Raw genomic sequence first — 23,094 nt, 5'->3', positions numbered from 1 at the left:
GATTGGACATTCAAAGAGGACCTTGAATTAGGTTAAAAAAGTTGCCTATACATAATAGACTACAAATGGGAGTTACCGCTGGGAAGTGAGGAAATTGTCCCCGAGGAGGGATTCACACCTTACCACCCTTGCACCCTGCGGCCGCCCAGTCTTCAGTCCAATGTTTCAGCCTCTTCAGCATCCTTAGATGCACCCCCGGTGTACGTGGGTAGCTTAAATTGCCTTGCCAAGCAGGATCCTCATCAGCGTCTGTGCGGAGTCTGCACGCTCTCCCCGTGTGCGCGGGAGTTTCCTCCGGGTGCTCCGGTTTCCTCCCACAGTCCAAAGATGTGCAGGTTAGGTGGATTGGCCATGATAAATTGCCCTTAGTGTCCAAAATTGCCCTTAGTGTTAGGTGGGGTTACTGGGTTATGGGGATAGGGTGGAGGTGTTGACCTTGGGTAGGATGCTCTTTCCAAGAGCCGGTGCAGACTCGATGGGCCGAATGGCCTCCTTCTGCACTGTAAATTCCATGATAAACACTAGACCCAAACTGGTAAATCGCAGAATAATGCCTGGACCACTCTCTTTCAGAGGAGGCAGTGGCAATCCCACAAGATTATAATCCAGAGAGACCCAGGCTCATGCCCTGATGGTGTTGGTTCAAATCTCATCCTGGCAGCTGGTGGAATTTAAGTTCTATTAATTTTTTTAAATCTCGAACACAAGAGCAACCATGACACTAATACCCTTCCCCTTACCTGGTCTGGCCTCCAAGCGACTCCAGACTCTCAGCACTGTGGTTGACAATTAAATGCCCTCTGCAATGGCTGAGCAAGCTACTCAGTTCAAGGGTACTTAAGGATGGGCAACAAACGCTGGCCCAGCAAGTGTCACCCACACCCCATGAAAGAAAGAACTCCCACGGATTTCCATCACCAAATTCTTACCGAGAAATTAGGCCATAAACAAAATTAATCAAAGTGCGGTACTCTGAGGAACATATTAGAAAACAGGGCGAGGTACGGGCAGGTAAGGTTCTGAAAGCATGTCCTATGCTGCCATTTTTTTTAAAGCCATGAATGACGAAGCAGAGTTGTCATCCATTCTGCAAAGTAACGGAGAATCCTGGTCCTAGCGTTGTAGAAACTCAACCCACTTGGAACAGAGCCACCAGATCCAGGTCACACAACTGGCAAACCTTGTCAGGCACCACAGAAAGATGGAAATTTTACTCTGGAAGCAAAAATAGTAGACGAATGTTTGATATGCCATGTATTTTTAACTCTAAACTTGACTACTCCAATGCTCTCCTGGCCTACCCCCCCCCCCCCCCCCCCCCCCCACCCCCTCAATTGACTTTTGGGCCCTCGCCAAATTTTCCTGACCCCCCCCCCAAATCCCACCCCGTGTCAACTTTCAATCCCTTCTTGGTCCCATCCTCCCTTACCTCTGTGATCCCCTCTCACCCCAAAATCCGTCCAGATACATGCCCTACCCCAAGCCACCTCAATCTTCATCGCACCACCTTCGACAGCTGTACCTTCAGTTGCCAAGGCCCTAAATTCCATAATTCCTTCCCTAAACCTCTCTGCCCCTCCTCCTTCCAGGCGCTCCTTAACAAAACTCTTCACCTCGCACTTAACCTGTCCTAATATCATTTCAACGTCAAATTTAGCTTGATGACACACCTATGAAGTGCTTCGGGATGTTTTTAGTGCATTAAAGGCATTAGACAAATGCAAGTTGTTGTTGTATAAATCAGAACCAACCACGATCAGCATTCTGCGTTTTTACAATGGTGAGCATCTTAAAGAAAAAAGCTTTCTTCCTACCTAAGGTTCTCCCTCCTGAAGGATCTGCTTCCTGAGCCATTTTCAAAGCCTCCGTGGTTGCTATGTCAACGTTACATGGGATGACAACAAGGTTAATGGTCTTATCTTCATTAATATAGGAACTGATCAGCTGCTTGATCTGAAGAAATTGGGAAGAAAATCAATTTGTTAAAGAAAGAAAAGAAGATTTATATAAACGACTTTCATGATCGCGATGTATTCCAAAATGCTTTACAACCAATTAAGTAATTCTAAAATGTTGCAATATAACAGCATGTGTAGAAATTAATTAAAAATACAAAAGGAATGCTGGTCGTTATACTCAGTAGACTGGAATACAATGACAACTGTATATTGGTTTAGGATTAATTGTGTAGTGTGTAGGTGGTAAGAATTAACTTGGGCCTAAAAAAACTGGTTGGAGCACTGTGTGCAGTTCTGACCATCACACTATAGGAAAGATGTGACTGCACTGGAGAGGGTGCAGAAAAGATTTAACAGGTCTGAGCTATGAGCAGATATTGGATAGGCTGAGGTTGTTTTCCTTGGGGCAGGGGAGGTTGAGAGGGGGCCTCTCGGGCAGCACGGTAACACAAGTGGATAGCACTGTGGCTTCACAGCGCCAGGGACCCAGGTTCGATTCCCCGCTGGGTCACTGTCTGTGCGGAGTCTGCATGTTCTCCCTGTGTCTGCGTGGGTTTCCTCCGGGTGCTCCGGTTTCCTCCCATAGTCCAAAGACGTGCAGGTTAGGTGGATTGGCCATGCTAAATTGTCCTTAGTGACGAAAAAGGTTAGGAGGGGTTACTGGGTTACGGGGATAGGGTGGAAGCGAGGGCTTAAGTGGGTCGGTGCAGACTCGATGGGCCGAATGGCCTCCTTCTGCACTGTATGTTCTCTGTTCTCTTAGAGGTGTATAAGATTATATAGGGCACAGATAGGATGGACAAGAAGGTACTTCTTCCATTAGTCGAGCGGTCAATAACCAGGGGCCATAGATTTAAGGTAAGAGGTAGAAGGCAAAGAGGGAAGTTGAGGAGATGCCAGAGGGTGGTGGGAGTCTGGAACTCACTTCCTGAAAGGGTGATCGAGTCAGGAACTCTCGCAACATTTAAGTGGTATTTGGACATTCACTTGCGCTGCCAGAATCTCCAGGGCTATGCGCCGAGTGCTGAAAATGGGATTAACGTGGTCAGATCTTTGACCAGCACGGGCACGATAGACCGAATGGCCTCCTTTATGAAAATAGACCGAGACTGAAACTGTGGTGCTTGGATTAGGTGTTTGCTGGCATTCTGTAACTATGTCAGTAAGTATTTATAAATGGTGTAAAGATTGGCTTCAGTTACATCCTTCACCATCCGGCTTTCTGGATTACAATATAAGGGGAACGAGCTATGCTCTCAGTTGATTCTGAGACCAAATAATGGGATCTTTTGTGTCCACCTGAGATACCAGACGGACTCTCGGTTTAAAGTCTTATCTGAAGGAATGCACCTCTGGCAGTGCAGCACCCCTTCAGTAGTGCTGAAGGTCAGGCTGCTATCACCAAGCCACAGCTGCAACTGCAAAAAGAAAGTGGATTTCAAATGTAAGCTACAATTAATAAGCAGGGGCGAGCGAGCGAGGGCTGGACATCGAGGAGCGAGCAAGGTTTGGGTTCAGGAGAGTGCGAACGACACACGCCAGAGAATAAAAATACGCAAGGGAAAGAGGTAAGGGTGAAATAGCCAAATGGAATGAAGCGGACAATGGACAGGAAAACCTAAAGCAAGAGAGAAAATGCAGGAGATGAGAGAGGATCAAGAAGGTGGCACCTCAAGTGTGATCAGATTACTTATCACGCTTTCATAGCTAAAGGTAGCCAGCCGACATTAAGGTGGCTGCCCTGATTGTTTGGCTGTCCTCCTGCTGGAATTGATGTTACCTGCTCGCCAATGTCCTGTGGTTGGTTGCCGACTGCTACTCTTGCGATTCCTGGCAGATCGATTAATGTGAGGTCAGGCAAAATGTTCGACTCCACTTCCAGACTGATCAGCTCCGAGCTGATTCCCAGGTCCTTTCCAGCCATGGTGTTCTGAGCTGGAAACCAAATTGAACTCCGCATCAATCACACGGCACAGCTGCCAGACAGAAATCCGTGGAGCGCACGGGGATGAGGTGGTTCTTCACCCTGCCCCCGCCTCACCCCCACTCATCAGATTAGACTCCGCCGATTACCCTTCTCCGTCTCACAGGATCAGTGAACGATCGCTGCTCAAGATTCCGGAGTCAACAACGAGGACCTCACTGTATCACTGTGGCATTCAGTTCCATTCCCCTCGTCTCTACTTGCTACTTTATCTGTCTCTGCCTTTCCTTCACCCGTAAGCCTCAGTTTTTGTGATCTGTGGGGGAGGGATGATGGTTGGGCAGATTTGGGACAGTCGGGCAGGTTGGGAAAAACCGTCTTCCCGCATGGAAATCTCAGCGTGAAAGCCGGTGTAAATCACAAGCCTTTTTAAATACAGGTCTCTCTCTCTGCCAAAACTGGCAGGACAAACACCAGGGCCAGTGGAATCTCACGTCTAATTCAGGGGAGCAGCCCTTAGCATGGTTAACACTGGGCAGGGGCCTTGGCCGCTGATGCCAGGAGGAGAATCAAAGATTCCTTGTGGGGCCTGTGATGGGGCAGTCTTATACCTTACATCTACTTCACTACTGAGAGCCTGTGGGCCACATGTTGGCAAACAAGGCTACTCGCTAGAGCTTGAATAAGGATCTTAAATGAGAATTCTGCGTCATCTGGTCACTCGATGAGGTAGTGAGGTACACCAAAGCTGAACAACTGGAAAAATCCCCACAAACAGCCTGGTTGAGAAACAATGACTGTTCCTCCAGGCCCACAAGCATCTCAAGTTTCCTCTCCTCACGGACGCTGCCAGACCGGCTGGATTTATCCATCATTTTCTGTTTACATTTCGGATTTCCAGCATCCACAGTATTTTGCTTCTACTACCACCAGCATCTCATGCTGATTTAGATTTTTTGGCCTCCCTCTTAGGCCTTCACATGGCTGCAGCAGGAGCCTTGGCCTACTTTGAAGTTAAGGCGGATAATCAAACCACCGCAACACAGCCTCTCAGGCGGATAAGCGAACTCGGCCCAATATTAACTCCCCTCCACCATTCTTACGAGTCATGTGGCATGTTTGGGGAGGAAAATGGATGATATCCGAACAGCCCCTAACCAGCGCCTGCCTTTCAGTACCACCGATTGCAAAGTACCAGGTGCTGAGCACAGGGATGGCCAATCCAACATTGCCTGTTTTCGTTGAGTTTCGAGATGAGTTTCTACCTCATGACTCGTTGCCTGCTCTGTGCCGAGTTAGAACATAGAACATTACAGCGCAGTACAGGCCCTTCGGCCCTCGATGTTGCGCCGACCTGTGAAACCACTCTAAAGCCCATCTACACTATTCCCTTATTGTCCATATGTCTATCCAATGACCATTTGAATGTCCTTAGTGTTGGCGAGTCCACCACTGTTGCAGGCAGGGCATTCCACGCCCTTACTACTCTCTGAGTAAAGAACCTACCTCTGACATCTGTCCTATATCTATCTCCCCTCAATTTAAAGGTTTGTCCCCTTGTGCTAGACATCACCATCCGAGGAAAAAGGCTCTCACTGTCCACCCTATCCAATCATCTGATCATCTTGTATGCCTCAATTAAGTCACCTCTTAACTCTCCACGGATATAATTTTTGGTCCTCCATTGGCCTCAGCGCCAATCAAGCTCAGGGAGGAGAGTGGGGCGGGGCAGGGAGGAGAGTGGAGCGGACACACACACACACACACACACACACCCACACAAAGCAGACAAGTTTCCACTTCTGTCTGCTGTTCGGTGAAGCAAACGTGAGTGTCTAACAAGGACAGGGCTGGGGTTTGGCAGTGATTCTCTCTCCTCCCCTGCCCCCCCCCCCCCCTAGTCAAGCAGCCCACCACCACTTGTGGTCAAGGGCTGCCACGTGGAAAATGGGCATAGCGTCAGGTCCCAGAGAGCATCCATGCCACGGAGTCCCTGCAAGCAGCCAAGATCTTCAAGAGTAGGGAGATGAAGAGGAAATCAACAGGACGAGTGGCACATTGATAAACAGATCTGAAGTATTTCACCATAATGTCTCAAAGCACGATATTATCACCTTTCACAATTTCTTTCTCCACCTCGGACGGGTCCGACAGTTCTTTTAAGTAATTCTTGTAGCTTATTCGGCCCTTCCAATTTTTTGCTGTTTTGGCTTTTTTCAGCTTCAATTCGAGAGGACATCTCGTCACAATACCTGTCAAATAGAAAGAAGTGATACCCTCCAACCTTGCAATAATCAGAAAGCAAACCACGCGCAAAGGTTGTTTCAAGCCTTGTGATCAATTAGGCAGATTCCTCGATCCTCCACTGAATCAGGATTTAACCAGCCGACTTAAGCTCCCATCAAAATTGTTGGCCATCGAACTTTACATTTACCTCCAGAAACAGTGCGGAGGAAGGCCGCTCGGCCCATCGAGTCTGCACCGAGAACACCTGACCTCGCCCCACTCCTCTGCCCCAGTCCCGTAATCCCTCCTGACCTGCACACCTTGCAGCAGGTAGCACGGTAGCGTGGTGGTTCGCACAATTGCTTCACAGCTCCAGGGTCTCAGGTTCGATTCCGGCTTGGGTCACTGTCTGTGCGGAGTCAGCACATCCTCCCCGTGTGTGCGTGGGTTTCCTCCGGGTGCTGCGGTTTCCTCCCACAGTCCAACGATGTGCAGGTTAGGTGGATTGGCCATGATAAATTGCCCTTAGTGTCCAAAATTGCCCTTAGTGTTGGGTGGGGTTACTGGGTTATGGGGATAGGGTGGAGGTGTTGACCTTGGGTAGGGTGCTCTTTCCAAGAGCCGGTGCAGACTCGATGGGCCGAATGGCCTCCTTCTGCACTGTAAATTCTATGATGATCTATGAAACCGGAGCACCCGGAGGAAACCCACGCACAATCGGGCAGAACGTGAGGCGGCAGTGCTAACCACTCTGCCACCCTGCGGCCATAGATTAGGCCATTCAGCCCCACAAGCCTGTTCTACACTTCAATGTAGATTATGATGAACTACATCTTGCGTCTAGTTACCCACCTAGCATTCATAAACCTTACTTGACCAAACTCCACCAATCTCAGTTTAGAATTTTGCAATGGACCCCCAAGCCTCAACAGCTTTTATATGGATATATTTCCAAATCTCCACAGGCTTTTGTGTGAGAATGTGCCTCCTGACATCATATTGCAATGGCCAAGCCTTAATTTTAAGGATATGCCCCATTGTTCTGGGCTTACTCACCTGGGGGGAATAACTTCTATCAGCAATTCCTTTATATTTTTTTAATGTATTTGTCTACTGGTTGTGTGCATTGCTGACTAATCAAGTATTTATCACCCATTCCCTAACTGTCTTTGAGAAGCTGGTGGTGGGCAGATTTGTTTGAACCAGGTACACCCTCAGTGCTGTTAGGAAGTTTCAGGATTGCGACCCAGCGTCAGGAAGAATCGACATAGTTCCAAGTCAAGGTGGTGTGTGGCTTGGAGGGGAACTTGCTGGTGGAGATGGGGTTCCCATGCGTCTACTACTCTGTTCCTTCAAGGTGGTAATGGCTGTGGGTTTGGAGGGTGCCGTCGAAGGAGCCTTGGTGAGTTGCTGCAGTGCATCTTGTAGATGGTGCACACTGCATCTACTTTGCATCGGTGATGGACGGTGCAAATGTTTATGTCGTGGATGGGGTGCCAGTTATGTGGGCTGTTTTGTCCTGGATGGTGTCGGGCTTCTTGAGCATTGTTGGAGCTGCACACATCCAGGTTAAGTTCCATCACACCCCTGACTCATGCCCTGCAGGAGGTGGACAGACCTCGGGGAGTCAGGAGGTGAATTACTCGTTGCAAGATTCCCAGCCTCTGACCTGCTCTTGTAGCCAGAGTACTTATATGGCAAGTCTCGTTCAGCTTCCAGTCAACGGTAACCCCCGGGATGTTGATCTTTCACATTTCAATCATCTCACTCTTATATTCAAGGGAAAACAAGTGTACTCTATGAAAACTGTCCTCGTAATTTAGCTCTTCAAAACTTAGATCCTGGTAATTCTGTACTGCCCCCACCCCTCCTATTCCAGGGCGGCATGGTGGCAGAATGGTTAGCACTGGGACCCGGGTTCAATCCCGGCCTTGGGTGACTGCCTGGGTGGAGTTTGCACTTTCTCCCCGTGTCTGTGTGGGTTTCCTCCCGTAGTCCAAAGGTGTGCAGGTTAGGTGGATTGGCCACGCTAAAATTGCCCCCTGGTGTTCAAAAGATGGGTAGGATAAGTGGGGTTACGGAGATAGGGCGAGGGAGTGGGCCTAGGTCAGCTGCTCTTTCAGGGAATCGGTGCAGACTCAATGGGCAGAATGGCCTCCTTTGTAGATTTTGGGGTTTTGTGGATTCTATGCTTCAATGCCAGTGTATATTCCTGAAGATTGCTCCCTGGAACTGAACAGGATACCTTAAATGGAATCGAACCAAAGTTTGATATGAGTGAAACTTTCACCACGTGTTCCTGCCCTTCAGATGTCGGGCTACCTTCCATGAACCATTTTAATTATTTCTGTATCTTAATTGTTTTTTAATGTTTTTTGAAAGCATTTCTTGGTGAACATTTGAGGTCATTTCAGGCAAGATAGCCAGAGCTAGATATATTCTTGATAAACAGTGAGGGATAGGGTTATCGGGGGTGGGTGGGGATGTGGTTTCAATAAGACCATCGCTGATTGTGTGGCGGAGCAGGCTCGAGTGGCCTACTCCTAATTTGCATGCATGTTCATAGGTATGTGCGTACACGTCGTGGTTGGGGAATGCAAAAACGTTCCACTTTCAAAGTCCTGCGTCAGGTGCCGATAGGGCAGAGCTCAGATGGCCAGTTCAGACTCCCCTTTAATAAGGTGCCTCAACTCCCCCCCCCCACCCCCACCCCCAATCCAGTCCAACGCTCACTGCTTTATCTTTTTTCTTATTTTCCCTCCAGCTAACTTGAGTAAGGTTGCCCATTAATGGCAGTTTTAGATCTGTGGGCATTTTCTAAGAGAAACTGGACTAAGTCATAGAAGTTTCCAATATCATTTTAATAACATCACCCTGACCTGGATTTGAAGTCAAGTCCCGGAGGCTAGTCCTCTGTGCCGCATCAACTCTTTTTCATAGGAGCACAAGTTTCCTCCAATGCCTCAATCTTGAGGAAAAGGATTAAAATCTGTGAGCATTCACAGGGTTGTCTGCTGCATTAGACTAGACTTGCAATGATGGAGGCTAACTGGCCCAGGTAATCCCAGTAAGGAAATTAAGGGGTGGGGGGCAGAATGAGGATCGAGATGGAAAGGGTCTTAAGGTAGTCGACATTGATATCCTTCTTACCGCTGCCCCTGGGAAGAGCTACTCCGGACAGTGCCTCAAGGACAGAGCTTTTTCCAGAACTCTGGTCTCCAATCACTGCGATGGCTGGAAGAGACAGGTCCTGATCCACACCCAAAGCTCTCAGCGAGTCTATGAGATCAATACAGGGGCGAACCTTCTCTTCATAATGATTGTACAGCACTGCATCCATGACCTGAGAAAACAGAAGCAAAGATCACAATACAGTGACGCACGATGATTATATTGCAAGAGAAATCTCGAAGCCTGGAAATGGTACACGAGTTAGTTCCCCAGTGGGAGTTTAAATTATTTAATAAGTCTATAATGCAAAAGAACAAGCATCGGTAATGGGATGATGAAAATGTCAGCTTGCCATAAAACCAATTGGCTCACCAATTAGGGAATGTAATCTGCCACCTTCATGGCCCAGCCTGACCTACTTCGAACCCCAGACCCACAGCAATGTAGTGTCCTCAGAAATGATCCAGCAAGCCACTCAGCTCCCAAGAAGGAAGCTCACCACCTTCTCAAGGGCAATAATAAATTTGGCTTTGCCTTGATGCCCAGCTCCCACAAATACATTTTTTTAAATTCTCAGCGCCACTGGCCCGAGACTCTCTGAATGGAAAATTAATCACCTGGGGCATTTCTGTGAGCAAGAGCATCAGGCAGTATGGTGTTTTATTTACTGATTGTAAAAGGACAAGAAATGGAAGGGGGAAAAAAAAGAGAAGCTTTTGGATTGGGTGGGTCTGGAACGTGATGGAAACTCGTTAAGATCAGAGTTCTCAGCCTGCTTCATCGGTGGGTTGGAATATAAGAGGCAGCTTTATGTAGTTGGATCAGGAGCAAATGAAACACTAAAGAGATTGGCTGGGGCATTGAGTATAAAAATTGGCAGGTCATGTTGCAGCTGTATAGAACCTTAGTTAGGCCATACTTGGAGTATAGTGTTCAATTCTGGTCGCCACACTACCAGAAGGCTTTAGAGAGCGTGCAGAAGAGATTTACCAGGATGTTGCCTGGTTTGGAGGGCATTAGCTATGATGAGGATGAATAAACTCGGTTTGTTCTCACTGGAACGACAGAGGTTGAGGGGCGACCTGATAGAGGTCTACAAAATTATGAGAGGCATAGACAGAGTGGATAGTCAGAGACATTTTCCCAGGATAGAGGGGTCAATTACTAGGGGGCATAGGTTTATGGTGCGAGGGGCAAGGTTTAGAGGAGATGTACGAGGCAAGTTTTTTACATAGAGGGTAGTGGGTGCCTGGAACTCGCTGCCAGAGGAGGTGGTGGAAGCAGGGACGATAGTGACGTTTAAGGGACATCTTGACAAATACATGAATAGGATGGGAGTAGATGGATACCGACCCCGGAAGTGCTAGAAGATTGTAGTTTAGACGGGCAGCATGGTCGGTGGAGGCTTGGAGGGCCAAAGTGCCTGTTCCTGTGCTGTACTTTTCTTTGTTCTTTGAGATGTGCTCCAACCCAATGCTGTTGCTCATCACTCACAAGTTGGAGATCTGGAGGACGATTGTATCAATTAACAATGGATGGGTTGAGTCAAGTAGCTCCTGATCCAATGACGCGTGACGGGGACCTTGTACCAGTACGCAGCTACCAGATTTAACAAGGTGCATGTCAATAACTTACTCACTGGCACTAGCGCTATCAGTAGGATAGGTGGGTGGGGAATTAGCAGAGTATCTAACTTCATAGCTACAGGAAAATGAGGGAGTTAAAAAACTTATTTTAACTTCCTTTGCATTTAATTCACCCTGCATAGGTGTCCCAGGACAACTTCTCAACAGTAGTCCTTCGGTTCAGCACCTGTAACCAGTCGAGCAGAGCTCAGAGAGGATGGTGTTCCCCCGCCCCCTGGAGGCAGTGGCATTGTTGGCGTACGAGTAACCCAAAGACCCAGGGTAATGCTCTGGGGACCCAGGTTCGAATCCCACCATGGCAGATGGTAAACTGAATTAAATAAAAATCTGGAATTAAAAAGTGATGGTCATGAAACCGTTGTCGATTGTCGTAAAACCCACCTGGTTCTTTTTCGAGAAGGAAATCTGTTGTCCTTACCTCATCTGACCTGTGTGTGACTCCAGATTCTCAGCAATGTGGATGACTCTTAAATGTTCCCTGGAATGGGCAATAAATGCTGGTTCTGCCAGCGATGCCAACATCCCATTAACAATTTTTTTTTTTAAAAGCCCGTCTCTACAGCTGTCCCTGTCACCCTGTGACTGCTCAATGTGAATTAACCAGCTGAAAACCCAATTCAGTGTCTCGTTGGACCTACCGGAGTGCGAGTCTTTATGTTGGTCTGTGACTGTGACTGTGCAGCAGCAGAAGGAACAATGTCCTCTTGATTGTCCTCGTCATCCAACATCGTCCACGGCATGTGTAAAGGGTCTGGAAAACAAACCGGCTGTGAATTATTTGTGGCAAAGTAGCAATTTTGACAAGTACATTTAGTCTTCTCATAGTTCAGTAATTAGTGAAACATTGTCAGCACGTGTGCTTCAGAACTGTTTGTAACTCTGCCACCAGCTTTCTGTGGCTTCCCTATCTCTCCACCTCCGACAGAGGGAGACTCTGCTGGGCCATTTTACTCCAGGGACCCCTCTCCATCTGTCAGCTGGACTGTTTGTGTTGGCCCGGCCATGATTTTACGCCTGCGTTTGCCACAAGCGCACAGAGTGAACCGGACGCAAAATAGCGTGACAGTCGAAAAACGAGAATCTCGCCGATAAGATCTCCTTTTCCCATTCTCCTCGCTCCTCATTAGTGGTGTAATCTAGTTCCAGCCCGGGAAACTCATTTCCATGCATTTACATATAATTACTGGGCTGCCCTTCTGTATACTCCCCCAAATCAGGAATGTTGGCAAGGTTTACAACCGCTCTTTACAAATGGATACCATACAAAGGGAACCCACTGGGGGTGCACAGATAAAGGGGGGGGGAAGGGAGGGTGGAAGGCAAGTGCCTTGGCAGTACCCTGGTAGTACGCACGGGGGGGGGGTTGTGCTTGTTCACCTTATCTGTGGGAGCATGCCTTTTTTTTTTAAAAGCAGGCATCGGGGCGCCCTTTAAACTCAGCGCCATGATGTTGGGATTCCTGGCATTCCTGGCTTTTTCCGGCCTAGCACCGCCAGCGAGATGCTACGGGCCATGCCCCCGGTAATATTTTGAAGCGTTTGTAAATATGACGGGAAAAGCCAATAGTGCATCCGGCCAGCTTCACAGCGCTTTTCTCACCTGTGCCAACAATTTGCAGGGCAGAACTTTCTGGGTTTTTTCAATGTATTGTATGAGGATCAGGCTGAGTGGTGGATGAGGATAGAGAGAGATTAGGGAGTGTGACAATCCTCAAAGATGGGTGCTGCAGAAACTCAAGTGGGCACGAGATGTGATGTGATGGTGTCACTTCTGACAGAGTTCACCGGGGTGAGGGGGGCAGTGGCACAGTGGGTGGGAGGGGGCATGCAGGTGGGCGAGGAGGGGGGCAAGCAATTGCACCACAAGATGTTGATGACTCTGCCTCCTGACCTGATTCTGTCGCTGAACTGCATCAAATCGCTGCCTTGTAATGCAGAATAAGGCAGCAGCACGGTTCGATTCCCCAGCCTCCCCAAACAGGCGCCGGAATGTGGCGACTAGGGGCTTTTCACAGTAACTTCATTGAAGCCTACTTGTGACAATAAGCAATTATTATTATGATTGGGGAACAATGATCCTACTGCTTACCCCCCCACAGCAGAATTATTTTCCTCTCTTTGTGGGGCATGAGTCCTGACTACACACAACAGTAAATCCAGAGAAACACCATTAAACTTGGATGATGCTGCCCTTGTTCTTTGCGTTATCTATTTTAAATACAATTTCCACTCTTTAAAATAGTTGTTTCCAGATAAGGTTCGGAACCTCGGGAGGTCAAAATTTAATGCCTTTGGCTGAAATGCGAGAATCTGACCAGTAGTCTTTACTTCCGGGTTCCCATAGAATAGAATCATCAAATCTCTACAGTGCAGAAGGAGGCCATTCAGCCCATCGAGTCCACACCAATCCTCTGAAAGTGCACCCTACCCAGGACCATTCCCCGACCCTGTCCCCTCAACCCCACCTCACCCGAGGAGCAATTTAGCTCGCCCAATCCACCATACTGCATACCTTTGGACTCTGGGAGGAAACTGGAGCACCGGGAGGAAACCCACGCAGACCCGGGGAGAACGTGCAATCTCCACACAGTCACCCAAGACCAGAATTGAACCCGGGTCCCTGGTGTTATGAGACGCCTGTGTCACCGGTTTTAGGTACAAAATCACGGTTCCCTCTCCCCACCGCCCCCCAAATGCCCACATTTTCCATTATCATCAGGATCACAATCTCCTCGTCAGAATTCCTGGTTGAAAACTTAGCTAAACTGGGAAATTCTACCTGCAGTGCCGGGCTAAAGGATCTACACTTTCAGCCAAGCAATGTTAATCAGGTGAATGCCGTGACTGGCATTAAGGAGCAGATGACAGCGCCATTGGGGCATGGACAAGCTGCAGGGAGAACAGGAAGAGAATGTTAGTGTTGCTTGCCTGGACAAGATGGTTACAGTGAAGTAGATGGCAACAATACCTTCTGATTTCCCAACAAGAGTCAGGTCTCGAGACAAACGAGGTAAAAGAGAATTGCGGAAGTAATACGATTCAGATTGTTTCCTGCAGCTATGAGGAAACAGTTCCAGCATTGGCTGCCTGCTTCAACCCATCCATGATTCCAGCAATAACTACTAGTGAATGAAGCTTTCACACAATTCCCAGCAGCCAAGAGTTAACCCACCCACTTGAAACGGACCACCACCGTCACATATTGAGCTGTATAAGAAGTACTTGGGCTTCAAATAGTTCAGCACCTCCACCAAATTAGCGGACAGAGCTGTTGCAATCTTTGTATCTGAAAACAACTGCAGTACTGTCAATTCTCTATCATAGAATAATAGCAAATAAAGATACCCAAACTCGAGAATAATAGCAAATAAAGATACCCAAACTCGCTGGAGTTCAGCACCTCGGGGGGAGAGGAGGCTGGAATTTCCAACATGAAAATATTGCACTTGCAAGTCTGCTCATTATTAAAAATCCCAAGTTTCACTTACTGTGATCACAGCTGATATACTCACAGGTCTAAAGCAAATAATTTTTTTTTTTGTGGGGGGGGTGGATTGCAGAGGATCTGACGTTATTAACAACCGGACCAAGTGTTTTTTTTACCTACCTGCGGCTGTGATGACTTCGGGTCTTGATGTCCCTCCTCTGAATCAAGGGCAGGAGATGTATCTCAGAAATCACCGCGGAAACTGACTCAATTTGCCTTTCGCAATTTTCCCCGCAGTGTCGATGTGAAGCAGACGCACAGATTTCACCCTCGCTCTCTTTGGTTTCGGTTTCCTTTCCCTGAAATCACATGATTTGTCGGTGCAGTTTCGTTTCTCTCTAAATTCTGATTTCCTGACGAGCTGGTCAATGGTTCCAGCAAACCCCCCCCCCCACCCCAAAAAAAATCATCACCTGGCAACGAATGTGAAACTAACAACACACAAAGGGAGCAAACTCTAAATGAATAGATGCATGAAATAATTGCAAGTTTTTATAGAATTTAACCTTTTTAAAAAAATGAAGAGGCATCAAAAGATGATGTTTATAATTACCCCGCTGATGGGACATTTACAGTGCAGAAGGAGGCCATTCGGCCCATCGAGTTCGCACCAGCCATTGGAAAGAGCACCCTATCTCCACAATCCTTTAACTCCACCTAATCTTTTGGACACTCAGGGTAATTTAGCACGGCCAATCCACCTGACCTGCACATCTTTGCACAGAGGAAACCGGAGCACCCGGAGGAAACCCACGCAGACACGGGGAGAACGTGCAGACTCCGCACAGACAGTGACCCAAGCCGGGAATCGAACCTGGGACCCTGGAGCTGGGAGGCAGCAGTGCTAACCACTGTGCTACCGTGCCGCCCTGGTGATAGAGCAATATATCGAAAAGGGTCAAGCAGGTTAAAACCGAGTCTGGCGCCTGGGTAACGACACAACTGATCCCCAATCCCCCTCCCCCAACCAATCACCTAACCACCCCCCCCCCCCCCCCCACCCCGGCCACCCAACTACCCCTCCTGACCCGACGACACCAGTGCCCCCACCAACACTCGACTATCCCGGGCCACATCTGACTCAGCCCCCTCTCCCCTCAACAAACCAACCCTGACCTGAGTGCCTCTCCCGACTTGGCTAACTCCCAAATACCCAACTATCCATCCTGTCCGCCTGACTATGCCCCCCATCAAACCTGACTACACTTCCAACTTGACGACTTACCCTTCCCAATCACTTGACTACCCCTGAATGAACTACCCCATTCCAACCTAACAACCCACTCACCCATCTATCCACTCACCAACCTATCCACTTACTCGCTTAAACTATCCAGCCGCCCGACCCACTCCATGCATCTACCCACCTCATCTACATATCCAAGGGCTGGTGCAGACTCGATGGGCCAAATGGCCTCCTTCTGCATTGTAAATGCTAAGATTCTATGATATCGACCTTAACTGCCTACAGACTTCACCTATCTACCCATCCAACTCACCAATCCATTCATCCACTAACCCTGTCTGTTTTACTCACTCATCCATTCACTGACATTCAAAGACTGGACCTCATAATTTATCAGAAGATCCCAGAAGAAATGCACAGCAGCATTGAGTTGGGGGGATTTACCTGCGCAGTGGTAATCCGAACATCTTTGTTGTTGCTTGGGTGGTTCAAATCAAAACAGTTCAATCAGATGATGACCATGAATTGAACTGTTAAAAAAATTCCATCTAGTTCACAAACATTCTTATCTAGAAAAGATATACAGGCATTGGAGGCAGTCCAGAGAACGTTTACAAGGTTGATCCTGGGTATGCAGAGATTTTCTTATTAGAGATTAAATAGGCTGGGTCTGTAATAACTGGAGTTTAGAAAATTGAGAGGCGACCTTTTTGAGACATATAGGGGGCAGGATTCTCCCATCCCGTGGCAGAGTGTCCATTGCAAACAGCGTCGCATTTTATGATGGCGTGAACGGGCCGCTCCCAGGACTAATTCTGGCCCCTACAGGGGGCCAGCACAGCGCTGGAGCAGTTCGCGCCGCTCCAGCTGCCGATCCCGGCGAGAACTGTGCGCCGTGGGAACTGCGCATACGCAGTTGCGCCGGCAGCAACGAGGACATGCACAGTGGTGCCGGCGCCAATGGGTGCATCCGCAGTAGCCTCCTTCAACGCGCCGGCCCCGACGCAACATGGCGCAGGACTACAGGGACCGGCGCGTAGGAAAGGAGGCCCCCAGCCACAGAGGCCGTCCCGCCAATCGGTGGGCCCCGATCGCGGGCCAGGCCACATCGGAGACACCCCCTGGGGTCGGACCCCCCCCCCCCCCCCCCCACCACAGTCCACCACCTGGCCCTTCCACGCCGAGGTCCCGTCGGCTCAGAGCAGGTTAGAACGACGCCGGGGGGGACTCGGCTCTTTTCGTACGGCCTCTCGGCCCAATCGGGCCAGAGAATTGGCGGGCCGGCTGCATAGAGCCAACCAACCATGCCAACCACGCCGGCAACATGCAAAAGCCCAGACAGCAGTGAAACCAGCAGCCATCTGCATATTAATGAGCGATCCCCGGGCACAATTGAAACACTTAAGGTGAATAAGGCCAAGCCAGACTCCTCGGCGCTGGCAGGAGCCAAGACAAAGGAAGGCCAATGGACACTCATGGACCGCCCAGCGATCAGGGAATACTCCAGTATTGGAGAAATCGATCCAAGTGATCGAAACGCTGTCCAATCACTTGGAACCAGGTACGGGGTCCGCCCCGAATGGCGGGAAGCTCCTGGGGACTATAAAGTAGAGTCCCCAAGTTCAAATCGTCCTTCTTGGCAGGGTCATTCAGCAGCGAATCAACCCTTGAGAGTGAACTGCCCAAGCTGCCGCACCAACCAAGTAAGTCTCCAGTCAACGCACGCTACGAGATAGGCGCTCCTAGCGACCAGCCCATACCAGCTTTTGGATCCTGCAGTTTCAGAACCCGAACAAAAGGCCATCTGTTCCTCTGACCTGGTGGGCCAGTCCGAAGCTAAGTATAGGCCTGTTAGTGATAAAAATAGTCTAGAAAGTAGAATTTATGCATGAGTAGCGATTGACTGTGTATAATAAATGTGTTTTGATTTGAATCTTACTAATTGGTGTGTTGAGTTATTGATCAGTACTTGAACTTGAACCTCGTGGTGGTATCATAAAGATACCTGGTGACTCGAGAGCAAAGGTTATAAAACAGAGCAAATTGAACCAACCAAAAGTTAGCAACACCACGCCGGCACCAATGGCGCCGATTCTCCGCTCTGCAGCGAATCGCGTACCGGCATCGGGACGGCGTGGCCCGTTCACGGGGATTCTCCGGCCCGGCCCAGCGCTGGGAGAATCCCACCCAGGATTCTCAGGGGGCTTGACAAGGTAGATATGAACATTTTGTTTCTTCTTGTAGGAGAGTCTAAATTATGAAGGCTTAATCTCAGAGTAAGGAGTCACCCATTTAAAACAGAGATGAGGAGGAATTTCTTCTCTCAGAGAGTAGTGAATTTGTGGAATTATTCACCACATGGGGCTGTAGGGGATGTGTCATTAAGTATGGTCAAAGCTAACTTGGACAGATTTTTAATCAGTAAGGGAATCAAGAGTTATGGGGTTAAGGCGGGAGTGAAAATGGAGTTGAGGATTAGCACCTTTTTGACCACTTTATACACATGCGTTGTCACTTTCAGTGATCGGTGGACTTGCAAGCCCAGATCTCTCTGTCTGTCAGTACTCGCAAGAGTTCTAGAGTTCTACCATGTATTCGGTAATTCCTACATGCCTTGGGCCTTCCAAAGTGCATTACCTCACACTAGTCCGGATTAAACTCCATCTGCCATTTCTCCGCCCAAGACTCCAACCAGTTTATATCCTGCTGTATCCTCTGAAAATCCTCTTCACACTATCCGAAACTCCACCAATATTTGGTCGTCTGCAAACTTACTAATCAGACCAGCTACATTTTCTTCCAAATCATTTATATACACTACGAACAAAAAAGGCCCGAGGACTGATCTCTGTGGAACAAATGCTGTACTTGCCAGCAATGCCCTTATCCCATGAATGTTGTGGCCATTTCGGAGACATGGATAGAGCAGGGACAGGAATGGTTGTTGCAGGTGCCGGGGTTTAGATATTTCAGTAAGCTCAGGGAAGGTGGTAAAAGAGTGGGAGGGGTGGCATTGTTAGTCAAGGACAGTATTACGGTGGCAGAAAGGACGTTTGATGAGGACTCATCTACTGAGGTAGTATGGGCTGAGGTTAGAAACAGGAAAGGAGGTCACCCTGTTAGGGGTTTTCTATAGGCCTCCGAAAAGTTCCAGAGATGTAGAGGAAAGGATTGCAAAGATGATTCTGGATGGGAGCGAAAGCAACAGGGTGGTTGTTATGGGGGACTTTAACTTTCCAAATAGTGACTGGAAACGCTATAGTTCGAGTACTTTAGATGGGTCCGTTTTTGTCCAATGTGTGCAGGAGGGTTTCCTGACACAGTATGTAGATAGGCCAACGAGAGGCGAGGCCATTTTGGATTTGGTACTGGGTAATGAACCAGGACAGGTGTTAGATTTGGAGGTAGGTGAGCACTTTGATGATAGTGACCACAATTCGATTACGTTTACTTTAGTGATGGAAAGGGATAGGTATATACCGAAGGGCAAGAGTTATATCTGGGGGAAAGGCAATTATGATGCGATGAGGCAAGACTTAGGATGCATCGGATGGAGAGGAAAACTGCAGGGGATGGGCACAATGGAAATGTGGAGCTTGTTCAAGGAACAGCTACTGCGTGTCCTTGATAAGTATGTACCTGTCAAGGGAACCGTGGTTTACTAAAGCAGTCGAAACACTTGTCAAGAGGAAGAAGGAGGCTTATGTAAAGATGAGACATGAAGGTTCAGTTAGGGCACTCGAGAGTTACAAGTTAGCTAGGAAGGACCTAAAGAGAGAGCTAAGAAGAGCCAGGAGGGGACATGAGAAGTCTTTGGCAGGTAGGATCAAGGATAACCCTAAAGCTTTCTATAGATATGTCAGGAATAAAAGAATGACTAGGGTAAGAGTAGGGCCAGTCAAGGACAGTAGTGGGAAGTTGTGCGTGGAGTCCGAGGAGATAGGAGAGGTGCTAAATGAATATTCTTTGTCAGTATTCACACAGGAAAAAGACAATGTTGTCAAGGAGAATACTGAGATTCAGGCTACTAGACTAGAAGGGCTTGAGGTTCATAAGGAGGAGGTGTTAGCAATTCTGGAAAGTGTGAAAATAGATAAGTCCCCTGGGCCGGATGGGATTTATCCGAGGATTCTCTGGGAAGTTAGGGAGGAGATTGCTCAGTCTTTGGCTTTGATCTTTAAGTCATCTTTGTCTACAGGAATAGTGCCAGAAGACTGGAGGATCGCAAATGTTGTCTCCTTGTTCAAGAAGGGGAGTACAGACAGCCCCGGTAACTATAGACCAGTGAGCCTTACTTCTGTTGTGGGCAAAATCTTGGAAAGGTTTATAAGAGGTAGGATGTATAATCATCTGGAAAGGAATAATTTGATTAGAGATAGTCAACACGGTTTTGTGAAGGGTAGGTCGTGCCTCACAAACCTTATTGAGTTCTTTGAGAAGGTGACCAAACAGGTGGATGAGGGTAAAGTAGTTGATGTGGTGTATATGGATTTCAGTAAAGCATTTGATAAAGTTCCCCACGGTAGGCTACTGCAGAAACTACATGGGATGGCCTGGGATTTAGGGTGATTTAGCAGTTTGGATCAGAAATTGGCTGGCTGGAAGAAGACAAAGGGTGGTGGTTGATGGGAAATGTTCAGACTGGAGTCCAGTTACTAGTGGTGTATCACAAGGATCTGTTTTGGGGCCACTGCTGTTTGTCATTTTTATAAATGATCTGGAGGAGGGCGTAGAAGGATGGGTGAGTAAATTTGCAGGTGACACTAAAGTCGGTGGAGTTGTGGACAGTGCGGAAGGATGTTACAAGTTACAGAGGGACATAGATAAGCTGCAGCGCTGGGCTGAGACGTGGCAAATGGAGTTTAATGCAGAAAAGTGTGAGGTGATTCATTTTTGAAGGAATAACAGGAAGACAGAGTACTGGGCTAATGGTAAGATTCTTGGCAGTGTGGATGAGCAGAGAGATCTCGGTGTCCATGTACATAGATCCCTGAAAGTTGCCACCCAGGTTGAGAGGGTTGTTAAGAAGGCGTACGAAGTGTTAGCTTTTATTGGTAGAGGGATTGAGTTTCGGAGCCATGAGGTCATGTTGCAGCTGTACAAAACTCTGGTGCGGCCGCATTTGGAGTATTGCGTGCAATTCTGGTCGCCACATTATAGGAAGGATGTGGAAGCATTGGAAAGGGTGCAGAGGAGATTTACCAGAATGTTGCCTGATATGGAGGGAAGATCATATGAGGAAAGGCTGAGGGACCTGAGGCTGTTTTCGTTAGAGAGACGGTTAAGAGGTGACTTAATTGAGGCATACAAGATGATCAAAGGATTGGATAGGGTGGACAGTCATTGGATAGACATATGGATGATAAGGGAATAGTGTAGATGGGCTTTAGAGTGGTTTCACAGGTCGGCGCAACATCGAGGGCCGAAGGGCTTGTACTGCGCTGTAATATTCTATGTTCTATGAAAGAATAAAGAAATAAGGTTGGGAAGGAAGAGGGGAAGTAGGGCTAATTGGATAGCCTTTTTCCTCGGGTGGTGATGTCTAGCACGAGGGGACATAGCTTTAAATTGAGGGGAGATAGTTATAGGACAGATGTCAGAGGTAGGTTCTTTACTCAGAGAGTAGTAAGGGCGTGGAATGCCCTGCATGCAACAATAGTGGACTCGCCAACACTAAGGGCATTCAAAGTAATTGGATAGACATATGGACGATAATGCAATAGTGTAGATGGGCTTCAGAGTGGTTTCACAGGTCGGCGCAACATCGAGGGCCGAAGGGCTTGTACTGCGCTGTAATGTTCTATGTTCTATGAAAGAATAAAGAAATAAGGTTGGGAAAGAAGAGGGGAAGTAGAAATTTCAAACAGGTGTAATGTGGCAAATGGCCCCCGTCTGTGCTGTTCGCATCGGATAATAATGGGGTTCATTTTGACAATCATGTAAAATGAGTGATATCAGATTAGACATCCTTCCCAATTTCATTTCCATCAATGTGCAGATTTGATGGGCCAAATGGCCTCCATCACCACTGTTGATTCTATGAATATATATGTTGTCAGACCTGCTGAGATTGTTTTTCTGTTTTGTAACTCCCACAACCTTGAGGGATTTGGTGCTGATTTAACCTGAGGATCAGCGCATCTCAGCTGAGGGGGCCAGGCATGAATAACCTCAGCGGGGTTGGGAATTGAACCCACACTCCTGGCTTTAGCGCCACATCACAAGCCAGCTCACAAACCAGCTGTCCAGCCAATTGAACTAAAAGTACAGCCACAGCCTCCAAAGGAGCAAGGATACAGCCGAGGTGCACTTCAGTTGTGTCGACACAACCTCACATGCACAGAAAGCAATGACAGATCGCATGTTTTATGGTCAAATTCTGTCCAAGTGTAAAAGATAACATGCGACCATTCTGAAGAAATATCTAAAGGATATCCTGTCACGTCAAAATATGTAAACGCAAGTGCTTTACTTCCCCGTATCCGTAAACTGAAACTTGAAGAAGAAACAAATCTGTCAGGTGCCGGTTGAGAGGTGGAGACAAGTGTCAGACCATCCGCCAGTGTGCCACACGACGCTCTTCATTCAGCTCTATCTTGTCCACTGTTTGCTCTGCTGCTCAATGATTTGCAGCTAGAGACATTTCTGGGAATTTATTAGATGCGTGTTCTTTCTTTCCCCCCACTGACAAACAATTCTCCCGCGCTGAAGAATCAAGAAGGTGCTGACAAAAGTGAAGACCCTGGGAGCAAAGGAAGAGGAGCAGAGTGGATACAAAGTGAATGAGGAAGAGACAGCAGAGAAGAGGGAGGTATGTGTATACCAAGGCGGCGGCGTTAGAAACTCTTGCTCTTTCTAATCTGGAGTTGAATACATGGGGCGGGGGGTCGCGAGAATCACATGCAGGGCATCTGCCCAAATTCCTGCTTGCTGTAACACTGCGGGGGACAAACTTGACTGGTATGGGCACCGAAGCTTCTCTCTCTTCCTCACTCTTTATATCCGACTGTTTCTCTCGGCTTGTGACACAAACAAGTATTTAGTGTAATCCTGTTGTGAATTGCATGCAGACACCAAGACAAGTCCTCATTTACCGGGGCCGCTGGCGGACGCATTTACACTGGCTCCTCCACCCCCCTCACCCCCATTAACACCGGCTCCTCCACCTCCCTCACCCCCATTAACACCGGCTCCTCCACTTCCCTCACCCCCATTAACACTGGCTCCTCCACCTCCCTCACCCCCATTAACACCGGCTCCTCCACCTCCCTCACCCCCATTAACACTGGCTCCTCCACTTCCCTCACCCCCATTAAAACCGGCTCCTCCACTGCCCTCACCCCCATTAACACCGGCTCCTCCACCCCCACCCCCCTCACCCCCATTAACACCGGCTCCTCCACCCCCCTCACCCCCATTAACACCGGCTCCTCCACTCCCCTCAACCCCATTAACACCGGCTCCTCCACCTCCCTCACCCCCATTAACACCGGCTCC

At 48.3% G+C, this 23,094-nt stretch overlaps 2 protein-coding genes across 3 annotated transcripts in view; one reads left to right on the top strand and one right to left on the bottom strand.

The window, feature by feature from the left end:
* LOC140427694 (interferon-induced GTP-binding protein Mx3-like) overlaps positions 1-23,094 on the bottom strand; it is a 115,250-nt gene that overhangs the window by 22,226 nt on the left and 69,930 nt on the right. The window contains exons 2-7 of one of the 2 annotated variants that reach the window (XM_072513201.1): positions 14,532-14,710; positions 11,564-11,676; positions 9,259-9,451; positions 5,997-6,134; positions 3,739-3,893; positions 1,815-1,953 (exon numbers count right to left, since the gene is read on the bottom strand). In XM_072513201.1, coding sequence (XP_072369302.1) covers positions 1,815-1,953; positions 3,739-3,893; positions 5,997-6,134; positions 9,259-9,451; positions 11,564-11,665 — 727 coding nt within the window. In that variant the 5' untranslated portion in view covers positions 11,666-11,676; positions 14,532-14,710. Of the gene's footprint in view, positions 1-1,814; positions 1,954-3,738; positions 3,894-5,996; positions 6,135-9,258; positions 9,452-11,563; positions 11,677-14,412; positions 14,433-14,531; positions 14,711-23,094 lie in introns of those variants that run through there. The other variant, XM_072513202.1, reaches the window with a different exon arrangement.
* The window catches only part of LOC140427695 (interferon-induced GTP-binding protein Mx3-like), a 51,865-nt gene continuing 50,884 nt past the window's right edge, over positions 22,114-23,094 (top strand). The window contains exon 1 of the mRNA XM_072513204.1: positions 22,114-22,408. The gene's annotated coding sequence lies outside the window, so the exon portion shown is untranslated. The remainder of the gene's footprint in view (positions 22,409-23,094) is intronic.

The sequence above is a fragment of the Scyliorhinus torazame genome, chromosome 8 (assembly GCF_047496885.1).
Source record: "Scyliorhinus torazame isolate Kashiwa2021f chromosome 8, sScyTor2.1, whole genome shotgun sequence".
NCBI classification, from domain to species: domain Eukaryota; kingdom Metazoa; phylum Chordata; class Chondrichthyes; order Carcharhiniformes; family Scyliorhinidae; genus Scyliorhinus; species Scyliorhinus torazame.
Note: the sequence above shows the minus strand (reverse complement) of the source record. Positions and strands in the feature narration are given on the sequence as shown.